Raw genomic sequence first — 13,908 nt, forward strand, 5'->3', positions numbered from 1 at the left:
TCGTAGTTCTCCTGTGCATCTGAATGACTGTCTTCTTTTCCCACCCCCGCCGGTTCATAATCCCGCATTGGTAGCCTAGGTCAGGGCTTCCAATTGCAGTTCGTGTCCCATCCCTTCTTTCTGAACTGGAGTCCTTGCCTTTACCACCTGTACTTGACGTCCATTCACGAACACCTCCGTGGTGTACACCTAGGCTGCGGCTTCGCCTGGACCTTTCAGATGGCCCTAAGGACTCGGTTAACCCCGCGGCTCTCTGCTGTCACTGCCTCTCAATGCTTCACCCGTACTGAGGCCATGAAGTGGTTTACACCGACGGCTTGATGGCTGATGATCACGTTGGCTTCGCGTATGTCCATGGAGGACATATTGAATAGCATTCCATGTCCAGAGGCCCTAGTGTTTTCACTGTCAATCCATGCACATCCGTTCATGCCCTGGAGAGTCGTTTCTTCTGTGTACTGGCTCCTTGAGCAGCCTTCAAGCTATCAACCAGTGCTACCCCTGCCATCCTTTGGTAACGACCATCCAGGAATCCATCTATGCCCTGGACCAGTCCCGTCATTCAGTGGTGTTTGTGTGGACTCCAGGACACGTCAGCATCCCAGGCAACAAACTTGCCAACGGGCTGGCCAAACAGGCTATCCAAAAACTGTTTCTGGAGATGGGCATCTCTGAACCTGGCCTGCGTTCTGACTTTTTTTCGGCTTTGGGAGACAGAATGACATAGCCTCAGTACACACAACAAACTGGTGCCATTAAGGAGACTACGAATGTGTGGGAGACCTCCACGTGGACGTCTTGCAGGGACTCTGTGGTTCTCTGTCAGCTCCGCATTGGCCACACTTGGGTGACACACGGCTACCTCCTGCGCTGTGATTGCCAGCCTCAGTGTCGGTGTGGTGTGAGGCCCATATCTTGGTGAGCTGTCCTCCTTTGGCTGCCCTGCGGCGGACTCGTCAGTTACTGGACTTGTTGGCATTAATTTTAGCTGGCGGCACCTCATCAGCTAATTTAATTTTACACATGACGGTGGGTTTTATCATTCTGTATAAGTTTTAGTGCATGTCCTCCATTCTAATACTTGTAGGCTGAATGTTTTATGTGTTGCAGAGTGGCTGGTTTTTCCTTTTATTTTCGTGGTCGGCGAGCCACGGTCATCTGCTCTCTTGTTTTTATCCCTCCTATCTGTTTCTTGCTTCTCTCTGTGGTTTTCTTTTCCTCTTTTATCCATAGCAGTGTTGCTTGCCCTTCTGTCGTTCTTCTGGTTCTTCCTTTCTCCTGTTATTGTGCTGCACATCTCCTTTCTTTTTTTCTCTCCCTTGTGTACTTATTTTACCGGGAACAAGGGACCTATCACCCCACACTTTGGTCCCTTCCCCCCTCTTTTAAACCAACCAACCCATTTCATTTTGACTGTCCCCAGTGACAGAACACCCTCATACTACTGTCTTTTCCAACCCACATCTGTCGTAATCTAATATCAGGGTGTATACAACCCGGGACAACCAGGAGATTCTGGAAAAAACTGGGAATTTTTTCATCCGGGAAAAACCCGGGAAAACCCGGGAATTTTTTAGAAATCCGGGAACTTTTCATTGTTTCTGTTAAATTTTTGTAATTTTGACTGGTATGAAACAATACTCTAACTAAGAAGATTACTGTATGCCGCTACTGCAGAATATTACTTCAACAATAAAACATAAACAACGAGAAAAAAATGAAAATAAATTGCAAAGGAAATGCGCTGAATACGATGACACACACACACTGCTCATGCAAGCATCTGCCAACAGCAAAACGTGTCAAAGGCTTTAGGAAGACTATGCAATGCTTCATAACAACAAATTGCCTCCGATGAGTGTGAAGTCACAACTATTTACATTAGATTCGTTTTAGCAGTTACCAGCAGTCTCAAGCGCGTGCACAGTTTAGTCGCGTTTGAATAGTAGGTTCTCCCGCTTCTGGCTACAGGAATGTGGCTGTTGGCTGTGCAAGCAGTCGCAGCAAGCATCTAGATGCTACCGGGAAAAGGGAGTGCCAAATTCATATTCTTGAAAAGAAAAGGGGGGGGGGGGGGAGAATATTTGTTTCACAGAGCTCCTAGCATCCAGCGCATGTTGGATTTTGAAACGCATCCCTGTTGGTTTTTGAACACATTTTAAATGATTTTTGAATGCGTGCATAGTGTACGTGATGTCTCTGTCAGGAGAATCCTTGTCGCATCTAGAAATAAACTTTCCGCAGACAAAAGGAAATGCGGCTGATTGGTTAGCGAATGGTCAGCATTGTTATAATTACTAGCGAAAACCATAAATACAGACTACTAGAATGGAAATAAATGACTAACAGGAATAACAGGTGAGAAAGATTACGTATTGTCTTCTCAGTGTATTCAAGAAAATTAATTGTTGACAGAAAATTTTAGGCCAGATCGCTACACTAGTTAGGACCAGTTGTACAGTCCCCGGCTAGCAGCTGCTTAAGTTCTATTCTGGAAGTAACGCAGAAAACGTGTTGTAGGAACATGTAACAACGCCTAACCAGAGAATAATTGCGGGATAACTAAACCTGTGATTCTGGCAGGGTGGGTGAAGTTAACTGGTGAACAGATTTTGACAATGGCAGGAATAGCTGCAGAATTGGTGATGACAAGATTGTTTGTTAGAATGAGTAAGGAGAAGAAACAGGAAATCACACAAATTATGGAAGAGTAAGACAATTCCAAACTTATATAAAAAATTTGTGGTACTACTATTCGATCTCATGCTTGAGAAACTGGTGCGTATGAATGAAATGTAAAACTATTTCCGAACATAAAGCCTTTTGCTTGTAGTGGGCCTTATAGGCATTTGATATTGGTACTTCTTGAATTATATTCTGTCATGTTATAAAAATGACCATTTGTGCCAAAACAGTCCTGTTTACTTGGTGTGTGTTACAAAATTGCTGCAATATTAGAAAGGCCTATTGTGTTTTATCTAGCAGACAGTGACAAAATAGACGTAATCAGATAAAGAAACCACACCAGTCTTGGGTATTATTTGTATTAAAAGCTTTTTCAGTATTAGATAACGACATTTCGATTTTTCAAGTAGCAAAACGTTTGACGAATTTTGATGAGGTAATAGATTCTTTCGCAGAAAGGAAAGCCCGCAATGTAAAACTGTAGCAACATTAGAGAGAAAAAATTGCTAGGAGATACGGATTGTAGAAATGTGTACTTTCTTGCTAGTCTCTTGTCTGTATTGGTTTTATGCAACCTATATTTAATTTTATGTCACACAAAACAGCAAGTTATTAGCTAATAGGCAATAAAGAGGGTAAATTTTCTGGAGAGCTCTTGTTCTGCCGATTACAAACAATCGCATCCGCTATTAATTGCGAGCAGCCCCCCTTAACTGAGGAGAGGCGCCACAGGACATTTCAATTTCCACTGTCCTGAATTTGGTTTGATGGCATCCATTACAAAAGATACACATTCAAATATCACAGAAGAGTGCCCAGATGGATAGTATGATTTTCATGGAGTAGTTTCTGTACCCTCTGTAAAAGCTTATCAGTTGCAAAATGGAGAAAACATTACTGTTTGTTGATGGTGCACCAACTCATCCGTCATTTGATATCTTAAATGAAAGGTACTAGTTAAAAGAAGTAACATTTCTTCCACCTTATGTAATCTCCTAATCACAGCCCATTGGTCACATCGTTATTATTTTATTCTGCAAACCACCGTGAGGTGCATAGCAGAGGGCTCATCCCATTGTACCAGCATCTATAAATCATAAAAATATTGATTTTTGAAAGATGAGTTCTACATGATTGTAGCAGCATGGAAGAGTGTAAAGGAATATAATTTGGAAATAAAATCCTGGAATAAAATTTTGGTTCTGGCGGGAAGTTCTCCCGAGTCAGTTGAAAATGACGAACAGAATGATATGTCCAAAATGCTCATTGTGCTAAAAGAACTCAATTGCCCTGAACATAGAAGAAGATGACATTCAAGGATGGGTGAGTGTTGACGATGCAGATCCAGAGCACCAAATCGTGCAGGATAGCGAAATTGTAAAACTCACCACTGATAAAGCTGACACCACTAGCATCGCATCAACTAGTGGTCCAATGAAGGTGAAAATGTATCAGCTGCTTCTGAACCATTTACGGTTTAGATACTGTACTGCAGTGGTTTGAAGCACAGGGTGAAAGCTACCAGTGTTGGATATTTCTCCTTAAAGAAGTGTGTGATTTAGCTGCTGAAAGGTGAGCAGACCTGCTTAGACAGACCAAATTTAAGTATTTTTTTAAGACTCAAGTCTATAATATGTGCGTGCAAAATGCACATGTATTACTTATTTTTTATTTACTCAGCAGCACTATGTACATTCCAACAGTGCTTATGCTTCTAATAGTAAAAGAAATTTGTGTTATTATCAGTATATATCGCTTTTATTGGAAAAAGTATACAGATTGATTATCTGAATAAACTGGTTTTGTGAACACCGGTTTCCCAGTTAGTTTGGATAATCGACGCTCTACTGTACAAAAAGAAAATTCACTAGGAAAATACCAAAATTAAAATCAAACGTTAATGTTATCAAAATGCAGGCCTACAACAAACTATTTTGTTGTTCTGTGGGTTAACAAAATTTTAATTTTATGTGGGCAGAGTACTATGAAAATTATTGTGTTAAAAATTAGATGAGCAGTGTTCTCATATCAGGATTTGAGAATTAGTTGATGGAATCCATCCACCTCAAAATCTATTACGTCACTGCAAATAAGAGATGGTTCTGACTTCCAATACATGTTAGTAAAGCTTGGATTGTTTCTAAATGACAAACAAAGCTGAAAATAAACACTTGTTCCCATACCTGAATGTACAAATTATGTGACATTGACACTTGCATCAAAATCCTCCTAATTATGTAATGATGGCAGTAAAACAAACTGAGTCATTGTGAATTGTGTGCTAATGTGCAATCAGGATGGATATTAATGAATAAATATGGATATTTGAGACACATGACAAATGCTGATCCAAGTGAATATAGTTAAAAGATCAGTATTGAAAGGGGCAGACAATTTCAAGCAATTTTATGTAGTTATGTTGCATCAGAACCAACTTTTGTTGCATATCATGGCGAACAAAGCAGTTTTCATCTGAAGAAATCAGTTTGGAATAGATTGTTTCCTATCCTATTGTGTGTAGGCGGGACACAGTTTATAAACACTCGACTGGCTGTAATGCAGAGACCGTAGGAGCACACAGGCGGTTCGTGAGGTTGATGACGGCAGAGTTCACAGCTAACTTAAAGAATATTAGAGCATAGCAAAGTTACCTTAAATATATACAATGCGGTGCTACAGGCCGCCTCGCATTGGTGGACGGCTCCGCATGGTACGCTTGCGGCTTTGATGGTGCCCCTCATCTGATTGAGCTGTGGCTAGTGTACGAAGCCCAATTATCTCTGGCTGTCCATGTCAGTACTCGGACTGGGGAGAATCTGAATCATTGTGGGATACTAAAGATTGATTGGTCACAATCGATTTCGGATTTGTGAAAAGCACACAGAATTTCTTTGGTTTCTGTGAAAGATCGCTTGACAATATTCTGCTACAGTAGTCACTGAAGGCATCATGCATTGTTCTCTTGACACTCAAACATGTATCATTTCACTATCTGTAGCCCTACACTTTGTCTTACACCTATTATTAAGTAATCTCTGTTTCTTTAGAAGTTTCTTTACGGTGACTGTTTACAGTAGAGGTTTCCTCCATTTATAAACTATTTACTAGGAACATATCTATCCAGCGTGTGGTCAGCTACCGTATTTATTCGAATCTAAGCCGCACTTTTTTTCCGGTTTTTGTAATCCAAAAAACCGCCTGCGGCTTAGAATCGAGTGCAAAGCAAGCGGAAGTTCTGAAAAATGTTGGTGGGTGCCGCCACAACTTACTTCTGCCGTCGAATATATGTAGCGCTACACAGGCATACTTTGTAGGCACAGAGATAAATACTGGCGCCAAAACCTCTGCGTCAGGAAATAAATTAAAAAAAAAAAAAAAAAAAAAAAAAAAAAAGGTGGAAGACGAGCTTTTTTCTCTGCCCCGAGTTTCGACCACTGCATTTTCATACATTATCCAACGAAGTAAATACAAATTCCGTATTGTTCATCTTCGAATGTAGCAGCATTTCAATGTACTACGAAAATCCGACTGGCAAGACTGTTTGGGATGTTTGTCAATATGGCCAACTCTACGTTCTGAATTTTTTTCCTATCTGTGAGACGAGTTGGTTGCTAATAGGAACTTCTACAAATTGTGAATCACATGCAGTATTCTCGTCACCATAACAATAATATGAATATAAACATTTTGCCATGTATTGTTTCATGTTGGATGCTATCTCATTTAAGTCCTGTCTGCCTAATAAACTACGAAACTAGAGTGAGACAACAGCAAACGCTGAGGAATATACATATCATGTCATGTTTATATTCGTATTATTCTTGTGCTAAATAGTGATACAGTCAGAAATGAAGCACGGCAATTGACTAGATTTTTAAATCTACGATGACTCTAATTTCTGTATAGAATGTAATGTACTAAAGAGGCGCATGCAAAGATTTCCAAACGGAGAAAAATTTTCGCTAAACTCTCGTTCAGAACATCTTCTATCATACGCAGTCTATTATTTGGTTCTTGTTGATCATTATCAAAGAAAGCAGCAGTGTAAGTAACAGCAAATAGCAGTTTCTTGCCATTGTTTCGCTAATGAGACGAATCCTCTCTTTTTTTTTATTGTAAGCGGCGGTAGCGCGCACAAAAGCAAGCCCTGCCGCGAGCAGCTACAGGCCGTAAACACGCACTACCAGAATGCGACAAACAATGCATGACACAGTACAGTAATGCATTTTCTTATCAGATCAAAGAAAAAATAAGCAATCAATTCAAACAAGACGAGGCACGTGGAAAAGGAAGAGTACCCGTATAAATACGGACGGAGCGCTTGACGCATAGCAATGGCTACCTGGTAAAGCTTAACTGCTAAGCTTATGACTCGAACCAAACTACTGTAGCTGTATCGTCATTCATTCGCCCGAAATTGTGTCTCATATTACAATGGAGCAACTTTGTTTCGATTTGGAGATGCGGCCTATAACTTCTCTCTCCCCTTGAATTTCAAGTCTCAAATTTCAGGTGCGGCTTAGATTCGGGAAAATTTATTTCCTTGATTTCGAGTCTCATTTTTCAGGTGCGGCTTAGATTCGAGTGCGGCTTAGATTCGAGTAAATACGGTATTCTTTTAAGCTTGAGCCATAGTTTCTCTATGTGCTCCTGCCGTGTGCTGAAAGTTTAAATTTCCTCACTGATATCTTTCTTCTTACTTTAGTTGTCATATATACTTTGGTAATCATTGTTGCTACAAGCACATCATGTTCACTGATACCAGTTTCAATGTGGATATCTTGAAAGAGGTCAGATCTATTTTTTGCCATTAGATCCAGTATATTTCCATCATAAATGGGGTTCCTAACTATCTGTTTTAGGTAGTTTTCAGAGGGCATTTAGTAACGTTTCACAGGATGTTGTAATTTAATTTAATTTCTATATGTTTTGATAGCTTTTAATAAACTGACGTCAAAACGAAAGAGAAATAACTCTAATAATGCTATGAACAGTGTAATGCAATTTAATTTAGCCTGGTGCAGATCAGGAATCAGCAGACTAGCTCAGTACTCAGCGTGGTTATGGGATTATAAATAATTAATTGTCTCTCTCTTGAATCATCACAGATATTCCTCAACATATATCAAAAGCATAGTTAAAAATCATGTGCTTAGAGCACCAGATAATATTCCATAGGTCAGTTCAGTGTGAAGTAATAAAACCCGTAACTCCAGATAGTGGTTTCATCTCGAATACCAATATCTTTTGCAGATGAAATCTTGTACTAGAACTAGAATCCTGTGACCAGGCCTTTCTGCCCGGGATGTTATCTTGCAACCTTGAGAAATTCAGAAAGTGAAATATATTAAATTATTCATAGTGGCCGCATAGCTCGTGGCGTCTGAAAGAAAGTTTAGTGTCCTAATCAGCGCCACGTCTCGAAGATGAGCTGAAAAAAAATTACTATCTATTTCTAGTATGGCGCCTAACAATGGTCAATGTTTCGTTAAGGCCATGTCCACTGAGGACACTAAAAGTTTAGCTTTACAAATCATTACATACCTTACACAAATTTTAAGTCATGAACAACAATATTTTAGTTTCGTTTACAACTTACATAGACTGTTACAGCAAGATGAACCTCAGACAATCGTTCTTTCCTCTTCAAGAGCATAAAAAAAGTTCATGAAATATATTGCAACACAGTGCATTTGATTACTCTTTGGTGCACAGTGCCAGCTATTCATACAATAACTATCATCACATGGCACTTTTAAATTGCACATTCATGACCACCCCAGGAGATACAGTACAATGTCTTATCACAGTATTAATGTAGTAGGGTGTTAGATCCCAGCACCTGCATAGTTGACAATTGCTGGATGGTCGTTTGTGGATGTTGACACACCGCAGTACATCTCTTCAACGCGTTCCACACACACTTAGCGGGATTTTAAGTTGTGGGACGGGCTGGTCAGTCCATTTACCAAATATTCTCTTTTTATCAAGAGCTGCTCCTCCTGTGCATTTCGATGAAGTCACACATTGTTATTGAGATTAGTATGCCCATGCAGCATCATACCTCTTCACTCCATAATACCTGGACCACCAAAACATGTTCGACAGTGTTCCTGGGTGCATCACATTCTCCCACATCTAGCCATATGAGGGTGTGTCCACTATTGTCGAACATGATCATTTTGGTCATGCAGGTGTACAATTGAAGTTTCATTGAGCTATGTTACTTGGCAATGACACATCATGCAAAAGTTACTTTCTCATGTCTGTGCAACAGTCTATTGATGAAAACCTTTGTTTTCTGTCATCTATGTGAGGAGGGTGCCACTTTTGCTATAAAACTTGTTTGCAAAGGAGAATTTTATGGTTTATGTAATCAGCGGCTTCAGCGAGGTGACAAAGCAACCAGGTAATATTTGTTGTTTGGCTCTGCCACCACTTCATTTTTGAGATTTTCTATTGCTTTCTGTGTATAGTGTCCTTTAAAAAATCGAAACTGAGAGTCAGTTAACAAGTTCACATGTTAACTGTCATCACTTCCTTAAGGTAAGAACCACTATACATTGACCTTGCTAATGTCAAGTTGTCATTGCTAACTTACCCTTGAATTCTCTCATCACACATCATCTCTGCCAAATCCTGTTGCAGACAATAAATAGTTTGCGTAGTGTATTGACAAAATTTTGCTGTAACAAGTCAGTAATACAAATATTATTTGTTTTTGGCAGTTACAACTTGCCACTTTAAAGTATAACCCACAAGTACATAAATATCTTCCTACAACACCTTGGGGACTCTTGAGTGTCTCCTGTAACTGTGATCAACTTCAAAGAGTTATGGTGTTATACAGATCTAAATGAGCAAAACAACTTCAGTGTTAGGTATATGATAACAGTGTATCACCACAGTACCATGATTAAGTGTGGAGCAGATGTTGGAATATCCTAAAGTAACTTGAACAGAACAACACTGTGAATGTATTTTGAAGGAATAACTTTTGTTTACAGTATTCAGTACTGCAGTGAGACAGACAAGTTGGACCCAAATTTATTGGGTATGTATTGTTTATAATGTGGAGGAAGCTATGTAGGTCACACAGTTACTGAAGATTGTTCTCTGCATTAAGTGAATATCTAAGAAAGTAACAAATTTTCTGTATAGGAACCTTCTTCAGCAATAGGCATACATATTGTGAAAAATTACTTGAGGTATGACCCATGAAGTACAGGAGTTCTGTAATTCAAGAAGCTACTGAAATATCAGTGTGTCAAGGCAGTGTTAACAATGAAAAAGTATTTGTTAACAACAAAAAAGTATTTGCAATCAGAAGTGTAGGATAATAGGTACTAAGAGATATGCTATTGAGGACACTATTCTCAATCAAAATCAGTGGTGCCAAGTGTAATTAGTCCTGAAGAAAGCTGTATATCACTGGTCCATTGTATTTAAATGAGAGAGTGAAGGCAAAATTGTAATTTAAATTTGATTTTATGGTATTTCAGTAACCTCCATAACTGTTAACACTGGGCATATAAGTCTAGTTGGGTATGTCATAGCTGTCAGGAATTATACTGAATTTGAGCAAAAGAATGAAATTCTTGAAACTTAGCAATTTTTATGTAAAATAACATAGCTTTGCATTCAAAGAAATATCATAATCTGGTTCAGATTTATTGGTGACAACTTCATGAACTGGACCCATGCTAATGATAGTCTGTGGTGTTGCCTTAGAGCCCCAATCGCTATTCCAAAATCCTATTCACACGGCTCCTCCAGTCTCAGTCCACCCATGCCCGCAGCTCTCTAGTCTCATGCCTTCCCTCACTGCCTGGGCAGTTGATCCTAAATAAGCTTAGTGTTATCATTCATTCATCTGTGGTGATAAGTTTCCTCTCATCACTTTTGTTTACAGGCACTCAGCATTAAGTTCACCTAGTCCATAAACAGAATTTTTGTGTATAGAAAATATTTTTATATTACATGAACTAAACAACTCTCTATTTGTCACAAGTTTCTGTCACTGTTGGGCAACCTATATACCAACAAAGAACTTAAACAAAATATATTAAACCATCACACAACCAGTGTAATGGTATGGTGTGAACATACTGAGTGGGCAAGATGAACCTGATACAAATAAAAATTATTACTGCAAACTATGTCAGCTTTATGTTTCAAGTTTTCATATCTTCGTCACGTATTTTTAAATTGATAGATAAATTTATCTCATGTATTTCCATCTTTGCTGTGCATGTTGCCTGATTATGATCTGACAGATGGAAACTGGAAGCAAGTAAAGGTGTGTTTACTATAAATTCATGGTGTAATTTTTGAATGACATTTTCGATTATTTACGATCTGTGAAGCACCACCTGCATAAAATTTATTGAGAAATTGTGCCAATTTTTGCTGCGGCAAGAACAATTTTCCCCACATATTGCCCAGGTTATGGAAAAATCTACCAATCTTTCCCCAAGCCTTCAGATAAAAATCCTACCGTTATCCTCCAAAGTGTTACTCCATTAGCCAGCCACACTACATAATATTCTAGTACATTCTTGCTGGTAGTCTTACAAACCAAGTGTTAATCCTTTGAAGACAAGCCAAGGTCAATACCTATCCCAACCAACATTACTCCCATCTGTCTCCTTCCACAGCCCCCGCCTGTCCAGTCTCCGCCCCCGCCTGTCCAGTCTCCGCCCCCGCCTGTCCAGTCTCCGCCCCCGCCGGTCCAGTCTCCGCCCCCAGCCCCCGCCTGTCCAGTCTCCGCACCCAGCCCCCGCCTGTCCAGTCTCCGCCCCCAGCCCCCGCCGCCTTTCCAGTCTCTGCACCCAGCCCCCCCCCCCCCCCCGCCTTTCCAGTCTCCGCACCCAGTCCCCCCGCCTTTCCAGTCTCCGCACCCAGCCCCCCCGCCTGTCCAGTCTCCGCCCCCAGCCCCCCGCCTGTCCAGTCTCCGCCCCCAGCCCCCCGCCCGACGAGCCTCCGCCCCCCAACCCCCAACCCCCAGTCTCCCTCCCAGGCCCCGCCTGTCCTGTCCCCCCAGCCCCCACCTTCCCAGTCCCCGGCCTCCCCCAGACCCCCGCCTACCCAGTCTTCCCCCGATCCGCTCCTCCAGTCTCAGTCCACCCATGCCCGCAGCTCTCTAGTCTCATGCCTTCCCTCACTGCCTGGGCAGTTGATCCTAAATAAGCTTAGTGTTATCATTCATTCATCTGTGGTGATAAGTTTCCTCTCATCACTTTTGTTTCTTGTTGCAATCTTGAGTTTCGATTCTTGTAGCATTTTTAAACATCATTTTGCATCACATGCAAATTTACTTTTGATTTGGATAATAAGTATGTGTAGTATCATTATAATTTTTATGCTAGGAGTGCTTTTCTAAACTCATATACTTTTATATCAACTGGCAGTTGTTAAGTTGCAATAGACGCCAATACCATAATTAATTTGAATCTTCTCCTCCATTAATTGTCTCTTAAGACCCCTGTAATTTCCCTTTTCATTATCATATCGTTGTTATTTGTGTACTCTTGGGTCATGTCAGTCACTTCAAATGCTTATCTATTTCACATTCCTGGCGTATTGTTGGTGGAACAGCAACCAATACAATACTGAAAAAGAATATTTTTTACTCTATATTCGCAGTATTTTGCTTACTGGCTACTGATTTGACACACCTACTTGGGAAGCAAGCGTGATGACTGCTTGCCAGAGGGTTGACCTGAGGATTGTACTGTGTACTGAAATCAGTAGCTAGTAGGCAAAATAAATAAATAGTGACTACTGACTGAAACACATAGTTTTTTCACGTATCTATTTATTTTTGGTGTTCTGATTCCCTTAAATTCCTCCTTTGTCATTCAGTAAATCTTGAATCTTATATTTATTTCGACAGATTGTGCCTCAGTAACAAAATTAGCAGAGTCAGCTATATATAGTGTCTGTCAGACCAACATGGATGCACATGCCGATGAGACATTGATCAACTACGATAATGGGAGTCAAGATGATGCAGATGCAGGCCATGAATTGGATATTTCTGCTGATCAGGAGCAGTTGAATGGTAAAATTCTTCCTCTCTCTCTCTCTCTCTCTCTCTCTCTCTCTCTCTCTCTCTCTCTGATGAGAGTAAAGCATGCTTGCCAATATTGGTCATGTGATATTACACTAGCAGTATTTAGCTACTTTGGTTAGATATTCATGATTGTGGGTGTATCGATTCTTGAAATGTAGTAGAATGCAAAACCATACTAATTCAGATCTGTCATTTTACCTTATATTTTTCTCAGTTGTTGCCTACATGTCACATCACATAATTTCATAAAAGCAGATTTTTTGTGGGTAGCAAGCAATTACCTAATTTGATAATTTAATTACTGGATACAGCTGAAAATCCAAGAACTTTTTATTCTTTGTATGTAGGAAGTTAATATCATATTCCAGTTAAATTACTTACCACGTTGTCATGGTGCATGGTATGTACCAACTAGAATAAAACACACACATCATATTGTCAGTGTTGTTACGGACATACCATACAGAATGAAACAATACTCCACATTTTGTTGTTGTCATGGTAGCTGTACACTCACTGTTCAGCAGAGTTTGACAGCTTACTGATTTTGAGCATTAGCATTTCCACTAGCCCAGGGTCCGACTCGACAGCAGAGTTTGACAGCTTACTGATTTTGAGCATTAGCATTCCCACTAGCCCAGGGTCCGACTCGCAAGCAGAGCAGTTGCATATAGTGGGATCCAAGGGAGATGTGCACACATGCTGTTGTTGTGCCAACAACAGCGAAAACCCCAATTGTGAAATGGCGGAGGATCTTCAGGGAGAATTCCAGTTTCAGCTTAATTATGTGACAAAACTAGAGGGTCATTTTAATCTATTTTCCTCTCCACATACAGTGAATAGTGACGAATTTCAGTGAACTGCAACTTGAAGTAATTTGACCTGCAATGCAGCAGGGAATATGAAGACAAATATAATAACTCAAACATTGTAGATTTCTACAAGCATTTATCCTCGTTTATACAAGATGGCTGCAGGCATATCAGTGTTCAGTTTTGCGTATGTCTGTCAACAACTATAGAATTTATGACAGAGAAACATCGTTTACAGTGATTTACTTGTTCATAGTTGGAAAAATAATTAGCCTGAGAAATGTGTTGTCCCCTCTCAAGGCTACTAGGGAATTTTTTCATCTGGGAGAAAACCAT

At 40.1% G+C, this 13,908-nt stretch overlaps 1 protein-coding gene across 1 annotated transcript in view; it reads left to right on the forward strand.

Moving 5' to 3' along the window:
* The window catches only part of LOC126091894 (ATPase family AAA domain-containing protein 2-like), a 222,379-nt gene that overhangs the window by 172,191 nt on the left and 36,280 nt on the right, over positions 1-13,908 (forward strand). The window contains exon 22 of the mRNA XM_049907190.1: positions 12,581-12,748. Coding sequence (XP_049763147.1) covers positions 12,581-12,748 — 168 coding nt within the window. The remainder of the gene's footprint in view (positions 1-12,580; positions 12,749-13,908) is intronic.

This window comes from Schistocerca cancellata, chromosome 7, assembly GCF_023864275.1.
Source record: "Schistocerca cancellata isolate TAMUIC-IGC-003103 chromosome 7, iqSchCanc2.1, whole genome shotgun sequence".
Classification (NCBI taxonomy): Eukaryota; Metazoa; Arthropoda; class Insecta; order Orthoptera; family Acrididae; genus Schistocerca; species Schistocerca cancellata.